The 17,770-nt window shown below is 41.7% G+C and overlaps 1 protein-coding gene across 1 annotated transcript in view; it reads right to left on the bottom strand.

Annotated features, from left to right (window-relative positions):
• SLC38A4 (solute carrier family 38 member 4) overlaps positions 1-17,770 on the bottom strand; it is a 142,800-nt gene that overhangs the window by 28,352 nt on the left and 96,678 nt on the right. The window contains exons 7-12 of the mRNA XM_088465590.1: positions 12,894-12,975; positions 12,720-12,802; positions 10,623-10,681; positions 9,758-10,027; positions 3,214-3,293; positions 133-233 (exon numbers count right to left, since the gene is read on the bottom strand). Coding sequence (XP_088321716.1) covers positions 133-233; positions 3,214-3,293; positions 9,758-10,027; positions 10,623-10,681; positions 12,720-12,802; positions 12,894-12,975 — 675 coding nt within the window. The remainder of the gene's footprint in view (positions 1-132; positions 234-3,213; positions 3,294-9,757; positions 10,028-10,622; positions 10,682-12,719; positions 12,803-12,893; positions 12,976-17,770) is intronic.

Genomic DNA, 17,770 nt, shown 5'->3' with positions numbered 1-17,770 from the left:
AGCTTAATTATCTTAATTCCAGTAAATTGTCAAGAAAATAAATAATTTCTATTTTTGTGAAAAATATACCAATAATAACATCTCATCAAATAATTGTGAGCTATATTGATTTTGTGAATAAACATTTCTTACCATAAAATGTAAGATACCCAAACAGTGCAGCAAAGAGATACATTGCCAGCATTGCAGCAATTGATAAATTAGAAACATTCTGCATTTTCCTTCGAGATCGGCTAGAAGAAGATAAAGTATGTGTCAGTCTGTTGTCAAGCATGGTTCTAAGAAACTAATTAGCAAACATAAAGCAGTGTTGACACCTATAAAACAATAATACCGTTTACCTTATTTATTAAAGGAAAAAATATATTTAAACAGAACTCTCAAATAACTGTTATGATACTATAAAGTCAGCTACGAAGCATGACCATAGTAACAATCAATAATATAAAAATGGTCTTATCAATGAGTTCATTTGTCTAATACTGTATCAACTAGTCTTTTCAATATTTCTCATCTTACTCCATAATATTATCATTTCTTCCAACAACAAATCCCACAGCCAAAACACACATTTGCTCCAACATATCAACCTTATATGCTTCTTCTCTTCTATACTGTAATACTATTACGCTTCTCTAAGTTTTATATTATAACTTTTACTGTTTCTGTATAAAATATTACCTCTCTCCACATATTATATGGCCCTTTTTACCAATCTCCACACATTATTTGACCAGTGGCGGTTCCTACCTTCTTTTACCGGGACGCCTGCTGGCCTGAAATGTGCGCATGCGCAGGATCGTGATCCCACACATGCACACAAATTAACAACCAGGCTTTTGCAGCCCCTTGAAGCCAGATAGGGCTGCCGTTATAGCGGGGGAGTGGCTTCCGATTGGAAGTGCTCTCATTGGCAGTTCCAGGGGAAGAAAGCACAAGGAGCTCTTCCAATGCAATGCCACTTCTACTGCCAGGCAGTTCCTGTGGGTTATGGATTTTACTGGGGTGGGTTGGGGGTTCCTGCAGCCTTTAGGTAATATCTGTCACTGTATATGATCCTTACCCTGCTTAGCATATTACCTTTTCTTTTTTTACCCATCTCTACATATTATATGATGAGACCTTCTTACACTGCTTAGCATATTACATTTCCCTTTTTTACTCACCTCCACATATTATATGACAAAATTCTTACCCTGCTCAGCATATTACATTTCCCCTTTTTATTTATCTGCACATATTATATGAGTCTCCCCTTATCATGGGATGCCGGTGCGTAGAATCCCGGTGCCGGAATCCCGACACCTGTCAGAATCCTGGTGCCGGCATCCTGACTGCCGGCATCCCGAAGATAAGTAGTGGGGGGACACTGAGGGTTAGTGTTAGGGGTTAGGGTTAGGCACTAGGCAAGGGGGTTGGCAGTATTAGGTACTGGGGGAGTTAGGTTCTGGGTGTGGGGAGAGGGTTAGGGGTAGGGGAAGGGTTAGGATACCTACCGACAGGTGTCGGTATCCTAACCCTGTCAGGATGCTGTCATTGGGATTTTGACCGCCAGGATCCCCAGTGCCGGGATTCCGTACCCAACACCCCATTATTATCGTGCTTAGCATATTACATTTCCCCTATTTACCCATCCCTTCTCCACAAATTATTCTGTATGACCCCTTCTTATCCTGCTTAGCAAATTACATTTCCCCCTATTTACCCATCCCATCTCCACATATTATTCTGTATGACCCCTTCTTATCCTGCTTAGCAAATTACATTTTTCCCTTTTAGCCATATCCACTTATAATATTATATGATTTCTTTTTACCCTAGATAGAGTATTCTATTTCCAGTTTTTGCCTGTCTCAATATATTATCAGAATGATGATGTTCTCAGTGAGTGTGGGAATACACACATTGAAAAAAATTAGGGAACATAGCAGATTTTCCTGTGCACCTCTATGGACTGTAATGGAAAATCTGTGATTTTGGTGGACACGAGTTGCTGAGGTTGGAATAGCGGCAATTTACGGCCATTGTGAACAATTAAATTGTCCCCTATGTAATCCCTTCCTAGCCTTCATAGCATATTACAGAGGTTCCCAAACGCGGTCCTCAATGCTCTTCAACAGTTCAGGTTTTAGAGATATCCATGGCTGAGCACAGCTGGTTAAATCAAACTGAGTTACTAATTAAGACAGTACCAGAAAAGAGATCACATGATCTGCAAGACTCTATTATGGAGCACTCTTATAGCCTATATGAGTATTGAAATAAAATATAAATTTTAATGTATCAAAAAAACAAACAAATTTAAATGGACTTACAAGACAAAACCAAAGAGATCAAAGAAAGATGTGTAAGGTGTATGGATAGGGATGTGAGGGATTAACCCTCGTGGGGTGGCGATATATGAAAAAGGTGATAAACTTAACATATATATAAAGATAATTACATGTACAAATACATATAACACAAAGACAATATAAAATACACCCAGGAGAAAAATATTATAATAATGGTGTTGTCACTGCTTTCATAAAAAAAGGAGAAATTGAGCGTTATTTTCTCTCTTTATCATCTCTCTGATGATATTTTTGATAATATTGTCCACATTAGTAAGTACTTAGAACCAGTTGATCAGTAGAGGTAGAAAAGTCAGGGTGTGAAAGACCTGTATTGCACAGTCCTGCTGCTTCCCATCTTACCTGAGGCATAGGGTGGGGAGTGAGAGACATGTGTTCCACAGTAAGCCTTGGAAACAACAGCCAATAACGTATCCCTATTACAACCATTCATCTCTACTGTTCAGGAACATCTGTGGACATAGCCTTTCTAAATCCTATTTTTCTTCTGAATTCTTATTCTCAATTTCTTTGTTGTAGCCATACCAGTGGGGTGGTGAAATCCTGTCCCACACCTCCTTTTTGTTATAAAGTACTAATTAAGTCACCTGTACTTAACCATGGATATCTCTAACACCTGAACTGTTGGCGAGCCCTGAGGACCGCGTTTGGGAACCTCTGGCATATTATATTTCCTCTTTTACCTATTTCCATATACTACAAAACCCATTTTATCTGTCCCAATCTTTTACACATTGCTGTATATTACATTATATCTCCTTCTAATTACATAGATTATATATCCTACTAATTAAATATGAATATGTCAAGGTAAAAATCTGATTACTTAAGAGTGAAGAATACACAAATACAGTCGTACCTTTTGAGCTCACTGTAGATTGGTAACACCTCAGGATGGCACACAAATGCAAAAGCCAAGATAGGAATAGCATAGGCTGTCTTAAAGATATAAGGACACTTTTTTACAATTTTTAAACAAAGTATTGCATTATTGAAAATAAAGCATTATTGTACAAATCATTTGTTTTAAACATATTCTTAAAGCAAAAATATCTATTGGTTAAAAAGAAAAAAAAAACAAAGAACACAGAAACAAAATAAAAGCAAAGACAAGTAACAAAGTAAAAAAATGAACAAGGCAAGGAAAAAATATAGGGGTGAATCCAATTAGGTGCGAGTTAAGAGTTTGTTTAATGAAACTCGCAGAGAAGTGCATGAAAAAGTTGGATGACCTTTATGGATCTCGAAAAAGAGACAATTTTGTCTGCAGAATCATACAGAAGGCTGCTAGTGGGCATAAGGAAAGTACTGAAACTATTTAAATGATGTTAAATATCTGACTTGTGCATTATTTTTTTTTTTAAAAGTAAAAAATTATAAAAAACACATTTTTCATTTACTGTTATATGAAAAAATGCAAAAACAGTAGGAAAGAGATGCTTTTTGGGTACTTTGAGGTGACTTACAAAAAAAACAAACAAAAAATTATTTTTCAAAGAAAATAAATTTGGGGTGCATAAAGCAATGAAAAAGTTGATTTTGTGGTAATTTGAGGCCATTTTTTTAAACCCTCAAACAATGACATGTACAGCAAGTATTGGAATAATTAAGCTAATTATAAACTTCCAATTGCCTAATTAGTCATTGGGGGGTGTCCAAGAAGTTCTGCATGGTGTCCAAACATTTTAACCTTAAAATAAAGATTTACCCTACCAACTCTCAGCCCCAGCGAGGTGTGAACAAAAAAATGCAAAGTTACAGCGAGTTTCTAATTGAATTGCAACATTAATTTGCAATGTGAATTTGCTGAGAAAGTGGCAACTCGCACCATTTGGATTGACCCCATATAGTTACTTGTAAAATTCACATATAATGTGTATTTTTTTACCCATAGCAACCAATCAAGTTTTATTGGTATTAGCATCACATTATTAGATAAGCCTCAAGCATACATACATTCATACATACATAGGACATATGAAGCTGGGATATGACTTGCTGGAGATTAATATCATGTAACCCATAACAACCAAGCAGACTCTATGGGGAATACTGAAAGTGTGATTTCACAAAAACGCATATTTGTTTGGTGATTTTATGCGTTGTTTATAAACCATGTGATTTATTAAAAGGCAAAATGCAAATCAAGCTGCATTATATTAAACTGTCTGATTTGAAGCCACGATATAGATTTCTATACATGGAGAAATTCAAATTGTGCAAAGTATTAAGCTGTCAAACCACCAATAAAAAAAAAAGTTGACATTTTAGACATGGCTCTGTTAGGCAAGATTGCACAGAATAATATGCCATTTCAGTAGGACGCCTTTAACAATAAATGTTTCTGCTTCTGAGAATCTTCTTTATCTTGAGTCATTCTGATATTTACTCTATTTATTAAGCAGAGAAAATACATATAAAAAGGATTTTCCCTGGAGATGGGTCCCCACACCGCACACCCTGCACCCATACTTTTTAATACTTACCTCTCCGAAGTCCCACGTCAGCTGGAGAGGCGCTACACAAAATGCCTTGAAAATGACTGCCGTGGCCATTTTCCCGGCGTTCTGCGCATGCGCAGTAGAGAAATCGCCAGGAAAATGACTGCCGAGGCCATTTTCCCAGCATTCTGCACAGTAGGGTAATTGCCAGGAAAATGTCTGTTGCGCCATTTTCCCTGTGACCTGCGCATGTACAGTAGACTTTCACTCCGGACACAGATTAGTGCCCAGATCTACTGAGGCTGTCAGTGCGTGGCAGCCACCGGAGAGAGAGGAGGGGGCACCAGACAGAGAGTGAACACGGGCCCCCTCCCCTCTTAATATGCCCCTTATCCTATTCTATCACCAGATTTTAATAAATAGCCAATGTTTATTTCACATAGCAAATTACTTTTGCTATATAGTACATTGTTCTCACTAGAGGTACTGTAGGTATTTTGCTTTCAGTTAGATCATGTGCATTGAGAAAACAAAGTAAATCTAGAGTGATGTAAATACGGCACAACTGCTATAGAATTGCGAGAAACAATGGATGATAAGGAAATAGTTTATTTGATGTAGACAAGGTTTTCTTTCCTATATTTGGATGCCTTGTATGTGCACATTCATAGACTACAATCTCAAATATGCTGCTAAATAGTCATTTTGAATTCTTAGAGTTCTCAGTGTAAAATACAGAATGAAGGGATTTCTAAATGAAGTGACTTAGCATACTGCCTCACATAGAATGTAGTATTAGTTTTCATGATTGACTGAAAACTGCATCCGATACAGGGGAGGTTTAAGAGAGGAGGGGGCCCTTGTGTAGACTACTCCATGCAGGTCCCCTCCTCTCTGTGGTGCAGTACACTCTGGCATTGTGCCAGAGTCTACTGCGCATATGCATGTCTCCAGTAACATGGCAACCGTGCCATGGTTCCGGAGACGACTCTATTGCACGTGCATGGTGGCCATTTTTCTAGTGATTTGCGCTGCTATTGCAGCCCCGACGTGGGACTTTGGAGTGGTAAGTATTAAACATGGGTGCTAGGTGTGCGGTGTGGGCTCCCCCTGAACCCAGAAGCCCGTGTGCCTCGCAAACACCCTGCACCCATTATAGATACACCTATGCGGATATGTTGCAGTTTGGAAACTGCATAAAAAACATGGTTTAGTCAATTTCCTACTAAGAGGGGTATTCAATATGAAACGTTACCCTCACCGTCGAAGATTTTGCCGCACATCGGAGCTTTTGCCGGTGAAAAAGTATTGCGCGCGCTCCCGCTTATCCCCGTATTCAATAAGAAATCGTGGAAAACGGGACAAATGGGAATTTTTGGAAAATAATTGTAGGACCCCCCTAAAGATGTCCAGACCTGGGGGATCACTATGGGTACCCCCGTTTGTCGGGGTTTTTAAATAGCCGCGGCAGGTGTTTTTTTCCCGACTTTGAAGAAGTGATGCAGAAGAGCATTTAGCTTTTTTTTTTCATTTTTAAAAGTGGTCCCATCAAATTTGGAGTACATGAAAATGGGTACTAGCATATTTTTAAGTCCCTAGAGTTATTTTTTTAAAATTCTGCAACAATGCACCCTGCCGCTACTTTGCGCAATGAAAAAAACACCTGCCACATACTTGGGGACCCCACCAGAATTAATTTCGTTAGTTTGGCATTTTTTTTTCCTTTTTTTATATTTTCACAACAAATTTTTCTTTTTTTCTTTTCAGGGTGTCCCGATTTTTTTATTAAAACAATTTTTTTTGAACATTTCCTTTTAAGGGGACATTCCCAAAAGTACAGGCTATTTTTTATAAGCCTGCACCCCCAAACCCCAATTCTGCACATTTTTTCACTTGCTGTAGTGAATTGAAAAATTATCCCTGTTTTTTTAAAAATGACCCTTGACCCCATTAAGGAATAAAAACAGGAATGTTCGGGAAATATGCCTGGGACCCCACTAAAGATGTCCAGACATGGGGGAATACTATGGGTACCCCTGTTTTTGCCTGCAAAATAAAGTCGGGTTTTTAAATAGCTTTGCCAGGTCTTTTTCCCTGCCGTGGCTATTAGAAACCCCGACTTCCTTCAGGAGATAAAAATGGGGGTACTCATAGTGATCCCCCATGTCTTCACATCTTTAGGGGGGTCCCTAGAATATTCCCGAAAATTCCCGTTTTGAACCTGTAAAAAAAAGTTGAAAACATTTACAAAAAAAATTACATAAGGTCCCCCCCAAATAGCCAAACCAGCCCCAGGCTTGCCAGCCAGTGGTGGTTTCTAAAAATACGGGGAACGAAATGTGTAGGGTTCCACCGTATTTTAGAAACCAACACCAGGCTGCAGGGACTAGTGCTGGTTTTAAATATAGGGGACAAAAAAGACGTGGGGTACCCCCTATATTTAAGACCAGCACCAGACTCAACCGACCGGGGTGTAATGCCACAGCCCGGAGACCCAATCACCGGGGCTCCAGGTCCAAAGCATTACACCCCAAGTCGGTCAGCGCAAACCGGTGATCTCGGGGGAGTCGGGGACCCCCCAAAAAAGGCCCCCCCCCTCTCCCGAGCACCACAGGCTTACGCTGAAGCCTGGGGCTCATCCCCATACCCCTGGAGCGGTGGGTATGGGGGTAATAGGGAGGCCAAATAATGTCACACTATTGTACTTTACAGTGGAACTACAAGTGCCAGTATGCCTGCCATTTTGCACTTGTGGAACTACAAGTGCCAGCAGACATGCGGCACCTGTAATTTCACTGTAAAATAAATAGTTAAAAAAAGACAAAACACACACACCGTGCCCAGTATAAGTTTATTACACACACCTACCCATTCACATATACTTACCTATACCAGATGAATCTGTCCTCTTCTCCAGTAAGATTTCCCAAAAACATGGCTCTGCAAGAAAGATTTCATACTCACCTACATCCAGCGCTGGTCTCCGTAGTAATCCATGGGTGTTTAAAAACAAAAAAACGAGTTACCCAATCCACGGAACACAGCTATCGGCACTTCACCGGGCATTGCAGTCCCGTGAGCCAATCAGCGGCAGCGTTCACTGTAGAGCGCCCGCTGATTGGCTCCGGCATCTGAGAGTTCCCACGTGGTGTGACTCGCCCACGTGGGAACTGTCAGTTGCTGAAGCCAATCAGCAGGCGCTCTACAGTCAGCGCTGCCGCTGATTGGCTCTCTGGACTGCAATGCCCCGTGAAGTGCCGATAGCTGGCATTCAGGAGCTATCTGTATGTGTAGCAACACACATACAGATAGCTGTGTTCTATGAATCGGGTAACTCGTTTTTTTGTTTTTAAACACCCATGGATTACTGCGGAGACCAGCGCTGAATGTAGGTGAGTATGAAATCTTTCTTGCAGGGCCACTCATCATGGATTTCTACTTGACAAGGGGACCGAACATCTGATATAGGTAAGAATGTGTGAATGGGTAGGTGTGTTAAACTTATACTGGACACGGTGTGTGTGTTCTGTCTTTTTTTAACTATTTATTTTACAGTGAAGTTACAGGTGCCGCATGTCTGCTGGTAAAGTACAATAGTGTTACACTATTTGGCCCCCCTATTACCCCCATACCCACCAAGCAAGGGGTATGGGGAAGAGCCCCAGGCTTCAGCGTAAGCCTGTGGTGCTCGGAAGAGGGGGGACCATTTTTTCGCGGGTCCCCGACTCCCCAGAGATCACCGGCTTGAGCTGACCGACTTGGGGTGTAATGCTTTGGACCTGGAGCCCCGGTGATTGGGTCTCCGGGCTGTGGCATTACACCCCGGTCGGTTGGGTCTGGTGCTGGTCCTAAATATAGGGGGTACCCCACATCTTTTTTGCCCCCTATATTTAAAACCAGCACTAGTCCCTGCAGCCTGGTGTTGGTTTCTAAAATACTGTGGAAAGCTACACATTTTGTTCCCTGTATTTTTAGAAACCACCACTGGCTGGCAAGCCTGGGGCTGGTTTGGCTTTTGGGGGGGACCTTATGTCATTTTTTTTGCAAATTTTTTCAACTTATTTTTACAGGTTCAACAAAAACGGGAATTTTCTGGAAATATTCTAGGGACCCCCCTAAAGATGTGTAGATATGGGGGATCACTATGGGTACCCCCATTTTTAACTACTGAAGGAAGTCGGGGATTCCATAGACGCGGCAAGTGCATAAATGCGACTTTGAAGAAAATGATGCAGAAGAGCATTTAGAATTTTTTTCTGGGAAAAATAACTATGCCCAGCAAATTTGGGGTACTTGAAAATGGGGGTCAGCATATTTTAAAGTTGCTAAAGTGACTTGAAAAAATCGTGAAAAACTCACCCGCCGCAAGCACCTGCAATGAAAAAAACACCTGGGGCATACTTGGGGACCCCCCCAGAGCCAAGTTCGCTATTTTTTAACTTTGTCCCCCAACATTTTTTTTTTGGGCCCCCAAATTCAAAGTGCTTTTTTTGGGGTGACCTGATTTTTTTTTTTGACACAGATCGTTTCAAGGGGTCATTCTGAAGGGTGCAGGCTAAGCCTGCACCCCTAAACCCCAATTCTGCACTTTTTTTTGCCACCTATTCAGTGGTGAAAAGTTATCCCCGTTTTTTTTCAAAGACTTTTCGAACCTGCGAAAAGTCTTTGAAATTGAATACGGTGTAAAACCAAAACCTCCGAAAATGACGTCATCGGTGCGAAAACATAGCAAAAACAGAGTTTTCGCTCCATATTGAATACCCCTATATAAGTCTTATTGTAGTAAAGTATAAAAAAATGAAATCAAAATTTGATTAGTTACTGGGGTTACATAATCTTTTTGCACATAGACCACTGTACCAGTTTTCATAAATGCTCACCACTAAAAAATGTAATTTCTGTATAATATTTAATTGTGTTATTGTCTATAGCAGAACGATCTGTGACACACTGTATTCCTACCTGGGAATTGAACACAAAATATTTGGGTTGGCATTTATCATCTGTGTGGGCTTCAAATTCCACCTCCCTCTCATGGTCATTGTCCTTGTGCTCGTTAAGCTCTGGTGTCTCTCCTTGCGTATAATCCATCATAAAGTTCACTCCAGAACTGAAGCTGTAGTTTTGTAACATAAGGGGGTGTGAGTGAAAAGTATTGTTGCTTGTTACATTTCCAGAAGGTTGATCCATCAATGGTAAAGGACAAGGTATCTGAGTCTTCTTATAGATGACCTGTAAATCAATGTAAGAACGGAGATTTTAATGCATTTTAATGACAAGAAAAAAATATTCCATTATAGTGCTCATAAGGAATCTGTCTGTGGGCAATATTTTACATGTGACTGCTCTTTGTCTGCCCAGTCCAGTGGTCAACAACCTTGTACTGTCAGTGTGCCGGGTAAAATCTAGCTAAGCTTAGACTGACAGATATTTTACATACACACATATATTTGCAGACATTATGCAAGTCCAAACATTTATATTTAAACTGAGCATTGTAAGTTTGCCTGACTTGCAAGCAGTATAATATACTAACTTGAAACTTTGCTCATTTTATAAGGAATGAACTTGACGGTCAAATTAGAACCAGAAACTATAAGCAAATCACGCCTGTATATACCATACCCTTGCTGATCATATGTTTGTGCAGGATGGTTTATCAGCTACTTGAAATTTCCAATGTGTAATATTCTGATATTCCTCATCTCCAACAACAGAAACATTATGGACCAAATAATAGTGGATTACCCCATATTCACCATTATTTGTACTCATACATATGAATTTGGCAATTAATTATTTTTCACAATCAAACAGGGTTTCTTACCACACTGACGAAGAACACCATGCAGGCCAGGGAAAATCCACTGGTATAACCAAGGTATCCTGTTAATTGCATAATTAGTAACATCATGAATTATTTCCTCAAAAATGTTTAATGCAATATTGGATAAGGTTACAAATGAACTTGGTCGCACAACATTACTATGGGTAAAACCTGCGACAGTGACTTTTTGCTATTTATTGTTAATTATTAAGATAACACAGGTTTCAGTGGGAGTTAATGCGGCTTTGAGTTCACACTTTCAGAGCAGATGAAAAGTAGGAAAAAGTCCTTATTCAATGTAAAAAATGTAAGTACACAGTGCAGCACCTCTGTAAAACCCCTCCTAGTAAATAATAATGTATTTAGAAGTATTTAAATAGTAAAATATGGACAATAAAGACCATGTAATTTTTATGTTATTTTCTCTAAAAAGCTGAAAATTGGTTTAAAGAAATGGGTTTTTGATTTTACAGTTAGGAGTTGCAAGGGCTTTTTCCAATTTCCTGCAAACGTATATATATGTTAACACTTAATTGCAGAAATACAATTACTGGCATATTCCATCAAATACAGTATGGGGAGGGGCTAAAGACTGCACACCCTAATAGTAATGAAAGGTGCTGTCATGCTGAGATTTTAAAGTAATAAACACAGGAAAAGAAATTGCAGATGCACTATGCGATCATTACTGTTCAAATGTAAATGTATTTTGTTATAAAGTATCAGGTGTGTAATGGTAGCTAATAAGTGTTGGAAAGAGTAATAAAGGTAAAAAAATACAGTATATGTGAAAAAATACATGAATAATAAACAAACATAAAAAGTGATATAAAAAGTGACTATGTGTACTAAGTGGTGATGCCCTGTAGAGCCCCTCCCCATACTCTATATTATGTGTATTTATACACTCATCTGAAGTCTGAGATTACTTCATTCCAGTTTGCCACCCCTCCCCACACCTCCCTATATATGTTTTTAAGCAGGGACCTAGCATTTGACTTCACCAGGTAACAGGCATAATCCAAAGTAAATCCTATTTAGATTTATATAGTGTCAGTTTATTTGGGGTGAGCGTTTGGGCGTGGGGCCCCCTGAGCTGTTCTGGCTGGGCCTCTTCAGGGTATCACCACTTAATACACTTAGTCACTTTCTATATCACTTCTTATGTTTGTTTATTATTCATGTATTTTTCCACATATATTTTTTTACCTTTATTACTATTTCCAACACTTATTAGCTACCTTCACACACCTGATACTTTATAACACTTCACTGTCACTCTTTTTTTCGTGTGATGCCCTGGGGAGATCTTTAGCTGGGCTGTCTTTTGTACCTGTCGATCTATTGACTGTCTAACAACTGGGGTCGATCTAGACATTGTCTAACTAATTACTGTCTATCTACAGTTCGGCACCCGCATGAACAGACCACCCCATCAGTATTTGCTGCATATACACTACTAGGTGGGCAATGCTCTTTCTGGCCCAGGGCACCAAAAAGTCTAGTTACAGCTCTGCAGCATTTACCACTTTTCTGGGATTCGGGATCATTTGCCCAGTCATTCAATACAAATAGGTCAGACACTACAGAGCTAACGCACAACACTGCTGCGATGCCTTCGACTTGCCATTTCTAATTACATTGGGTTATTAAAATTATGTAGGTGAAAAGGAAAGGAAGCTGTTTTCCGGGTACCCCATTATATATGTCATCTTGATTTTATGGAATATGTTTTAAATAAATTTAGTTCTCTGCTTTATCCATGATTGGGATACATACTGTATCTATTCTTCATCCATCTGAGGCATTAGCGCCATTCCTTTTCAGCTACATAATTTTATTTTCTTTACTAGTCTGTGAAGTTGGTGTTTCCTTCAATAAGGTGTTTTAGGAGGCTGCTTATATGCAGTTTTGCGCAAAAGTATTGATTGCCCTTAATATTTTTTTTATTTAAATTGGGGTATTGGAAGCGCACTTCATGAAAATATCCGGTGACATGCACATTAATGTAGCGCAAGACTTAACACTAAGGAACTCCTGGCTAATTGAATTTGGCTGTAAGTGTCTATAATGCGTTACTTTATCCTAAATAATTACCTAAGTTCTTCAGAAGAGCTAGTGGAAGGATCACTCCAATGGATACAAATATGACAAGATAGTTTCCATTTAGGTACCATTGCCTAAGTATGGGAGAATGGAACATTAGAACACTGTACCTCACACACACACTGTATAATATAATGCAGTAACATAGCCAGCATAAGTACATACCCAGAATTCTCCTCCAGGTTCATGAAAGTTTTTATAACTTCAGGCAGTTCATATTTTACAATGAATAAGTAACTGGACATTGCTAAAAAATGAAAAGCAGAAAATAAATAAATAATTAATTTTCTAAACAAGTTAACTGAGTGAAAAACATACTGTAACCTTTAAAAACCATACAAATTCTAAAACTGAATTGTCTAGTACAGATTATTGAATGAAAGCAAACTAAATTTGTTTCTGAGGATTATATCATATTTCTGCATATATACTAAAGCATCAGTTTCTTAAATGTTCCCTATATAATATGTTAAAAATTTTTAGATCCATTTTTATTTATTAATTCTCTACCACTGCAAAGTTCTATGGCCCAATTCAACTGTATCCCAGAGACTATGGGCCTGATGAAGGACTGGATTAAATTGCTACCCAATTTGCAAGCGCAGAGAACCACAATTGTGTACATTTGCAAATCTGCAACTATTGTAAGGTGGGTGCAGGATGGCAGCAATCTATATACATAAAATTAAGGGTGTAGTAGGTATTACCGCCGGCCGCATGGTTCAAATCCCGACAGCGGCAGCCCGGCAAGTGTGAAGATCCCTATCGTCCCTAAGGTAAGCATCGCTAATCCAATACCCCTCCCTAACCCTACACCTCCCTTAGGGGTACCTAACCCTAACCTCCCTCCAAGTGCCTAACCCCCCCAAATGCCTACACCTAACCCCCCTTCCCCGCAGCTTAAACCTAAGTCTCCCGTGGGGATGCCTAACCCTAACCTCTCCTTCCCCTAGCCTAACCCTAAACTCCCGTGGGGGTGCCTAACCCTAAGTTCCCCCCAGTGGCTGTCCGCGCCGGCGCCCGGCTTACCTTTGTTCGATATGACTGGCGTCGGTCTTCTGGCGTATGGTTAATGACAGGCATCGAGTTTTCGACACCTGTCATTAGTACCACGCTGGGATTAGAGAGTCTGGAAGCCGGCGGTCAGCATTTAGACCATCGGCTTCAAGACTACATCCCGAAATTAAATGTCCTGACTGATTGACTGACTCACTGACTCATTAACTCCCTGCCCAAACCCCTGGACCTAGAAACATGAAAATCTGGGAGTATATGCCTTCCATGACCTAGGTACCCACTAAGAAGGGATTTGTTTGAAATTTGACTCCTAAGGGGATGAAAAGGGTTAAGATATATCCTCCCCCTGCGCAATGTCCTGTCTGAATGACTCATCTTGGCTGTAGCGCAGTGAAATATTCGAATAGGGGAGCCACACCAACTGTTAACCCAACTGCTGCCACACATCACTGGCAGTTGGTGTGGCTCCCCTATTTAAATATTGGACTGTGCTGCAACCCCACATCTGGTGCCGCAACTTGCCGTATGATCCTGACATGGTTTATGAGGCAGACAGGACTGCAAAGGGGTAAAATGTGTTTTCACGGATTCCTCAATAGCTCTTAGGCCACAGGTGAGGGAGGGTAATGTGTTAGTACAGGTGTGAGGGAAGGAACGTGTTACTACAGAGGTGAGGGAGGAAAATTTATTATAACAGCAGTCAGAGGGGAATGTGTAACTATAGAGGTGAGGGAGAGGAATCTGCTACTACACAGGTGATAGAGGGAAATGTGTTATTACTAGGGGTGTGCACCGGCCACTTTTCGTGTTTTGTGTTTTGGTTTTGGATCTGGATCTTTCTTCGTGTTTTGGATCTGGATTGGTTTTGCCAAAACCACCCTTCCGTGTTTTGGGTTCTGGGTTTTGTATCTGTATTTTTTTTTAAAAAAAGCATAAAAACAGCTAAAATCACAGAATTTGTTGGTTTCTCTGCTCCTATGCTATTATTAACCTCAATAACCTTAATTTCCACTCATTTCCAGTCTATTCTGAACACCTCACACCTCACAATAGTGTTTTTATGTTCAAAAGGTTGCACCGAGGTAGCTGGATGACTATGCTAAGCGACACGAGTGGGCGGCACAAACACGTGACCCATCTAGGAGTGACACTGCAGTGGCAGACAGGATGGCAGTTAGAAAAACTAGGCCCCAAACTGTACATAATGCAAAGAAAAAAAAGAAGTGCAAGATGGAATTGTCCTTGGGCCCTCCCACCCACCCTTATGTTGTATAAACAGGACATGCACACTTTAACAAATCAATCATTTCAGCGCCAGGGTCTACCACACAACTGTGGCTGAAATGATTGGTTCGTTTGGGCCCCCACAAAACAAGCTGGCAATTAATGTGTCCCTGCACAAACTGGCTCTACGGAGGCAAGATGTCATCCTCATCCTCCTCATCCACCGATTCCTCACCCTCTTCAGTGTGTACATCCTCATCCTCACAAAGTATTAACTCGTCCCCACTTGAATCCACCACCACAGGTCCCTCTGTACCTTCTGGAGGCTGGTCTCCCTGGAAGAGCTGATAATTCATTTTGATGAACATCATCTTCTCCACATTCTGTGGAAGCAACCTCCTACGCCTTTCGCTGACAAGGTTCCCGGCTGCACTAAACACTCTTTCGGAGTACACACTGGAGGGGGGGCAACTCAGGTAAAATAGAGCCAGCTTGTATAGGGGCCTCCAAATTGCCTCTTTTTCCTGCCAGTACAGGTATGGACTGTCTGACATGCCTACTTGGATGCTGTCACCGATGTAATCCTCCACCATTCTGTCAATGGTGACAGTATCATATGCAGTGACAGTAGACATGTCAGAAATTGTTGCCAGGTCCTTCAGTCCGGACCAGATGTCCAAACTTGGTCCTGCCTGCCCTGCATCACCGCCAGCGGGTTGCTTAGGATACCTAAGTTTTTTCCTGGCAGCCCCAGTTGCGGGAGAAAATGAAGAAGGAGCCGTTGACATGTCACGTTCCGCTTCAGCTGACAGTGTGTTCACCAGCAGGTCTTTGCACCTCTGCAGGCTTGTGTCGGCTGGAAAGAGAGACACCACATAGGCTTTAAACCTAGGATCAAGCACGGTGGCCAAAATGTAGTGGTCTGATTTCAACAGATTGACCACCCTGGAATCCTGGCAAAGCGAATGAAGGGCTTCATCCACAAGTCCCACATGCCGAGCGGAATCGCTCCGTCTTAGCTCCTCCTTCACTTTCTCCAGCTGCTTCTGCAAAAGCCTGATGAGGGGAATGACCTGACTCAAGCTGGCTGTGTCTGAACTGACTTCACGTGTGGCAAGTTCGAAGGGCTGGAGAACCTTGCACAACACGGAAATCATTCTCCACTGCGCTTGAGTCAGGTGCATACCCCCTCCTTTGCCTATGTCATAGGTGGATGTATAGGCTTGTATGGCCTTTTGCTGCTCCTCCATCCTCTGAAGCATATAGAGGGTTGAGTTCCACCGCGTCACAACCTCTTGCTTCAGGTGATGGCGGGGCAGGTTCAAGAGTGTTTGCTGGCGCTCCAGTCTTCGGCACACAGTCGCTGAATGGCGAAAGTGGCCAGAAATTTTTCGGGCCACCCAAAGCATCTCCTGCACGCCCCTGTCGCTTTTCAGAAAATTCTGCACCACCAAGTTTATTGTGTGAGGAAAACATGGGACGTGCTGGAATTTGCCCAGATGTAATGCCCGCACAATATTGGTGGCGTTGTCAGATATCACAAATCCCCAGGAGAGTCTAAGTGGGGTAAGCCACTGGGCGATGATTTCCCTCAGTTTCTCTAAGAGGTTGTCGGCGGTGTGCCTCTTACTGAAACCGGTGATACACAGCGTAGCCTGCCTTGTAACGAGCTGGCGTTTCTGAGATGCTGCTACTGGTGACGCTGCTGCTGTTGCTGCGTAAGGTGATACATCTACCCAGTGGGCTGTCACAGTCATATAGTCCTTAGTCTGCCCTGTTCCACTTGTCCACATGTCCGTGGTTAAGTGGACATTGTGTACAACGGCATTTTTCAGGACACTGAGGACACTTTTTCTGACGTTTCTGTACAGTCTTGGTATCGCCTGCCTAGTGAAGTGGAATCTAGACGGGATTTGGAACCGGGGACACACTACCTCCATCAATTGTCTAAATCCCACTGCACTAATGGCGGATACCGGACGCACGTCTAACACCAACATAGCAGTCAAGGCCTCAGTTATACGTTTTGCTTCAGGATGACTGCTGTCGTACTTCATCCTCCTCGCTAAGGACTGTTGGAGGGTCAATTGTTTAGTAAAAGTAGTGGTGTTCCTACTTCCTCTCTGGGATGATGAACGACTCCCAGCAGCAGCAACAGCAGCAGCGGCAGCAGTAGGCGTAGCAATGCCGGATCCTCCAGAGGAATCCCGGATAGGAGAGTCAGTCATGCCAGTGACATGGCCTGCAGGACTACTTCCGATCCTGACTAAGGAGGAAATTGACGAGGAGGGAGTTGACGGTGTGGTTTGCAGGCGCTTGGATACAACAGGACAACGGGATTTAGGTGTCCCTGGACTGCTTACGGTCTTAGCCAAAGTTTCTGAACTTGACAGTAACTTTTTATGAATGCGCTGCAGGTGCCGTATAAGGGAGGATGTTCCTAGGTGGTTGACGTCCCTACCCCTACTTATTTCACCTTTACATATGGCAAGACAGTTGTTGTCCGGATTTGGATAGAAATATTGCCAGACCAAAGAGGTGGAATGTTTGGTCTTCTGCCCAGGCATGACCGTGATGGGCTTTTTCATCCCACGGACAACAACTGTCTCCCCCGGAGCCTGATTTAAACAAACCACATCACCATCAGAATCCTCCTCGCCAACTTCCTCCTCAGCGCCAGCTACACCAGTATCCTTATCCTGTTGTACTTCAACAGTGACATCTTCAATTTGCATATCAGCAAGTGGACTGTGGGTGCTCCTTTCAGCACTTGCAGGGGGCGTGCAAATGGTGGAAAGAGC

Source organism: Taudactylus pleione, unplaced genomic scaffold (assembly GCF_031769625.1).
Source record: "Taudactylus pleione unplaced genomic scaffold, aTauple2 ptg002018l, whole genome shotgun sequence".
Classification (NCBI taxonomy): domain Eukaryota; kingdom Metazoa; phylum Chordata; class Amphibia; order Anura; family Myobatrachidae; genus Taudactylus; species Taudactylus pleione.
Note: the sequence above shows the minus strand (reverse complement) of the source record. Positions and strands in the feature narration are given on the sequence as shown.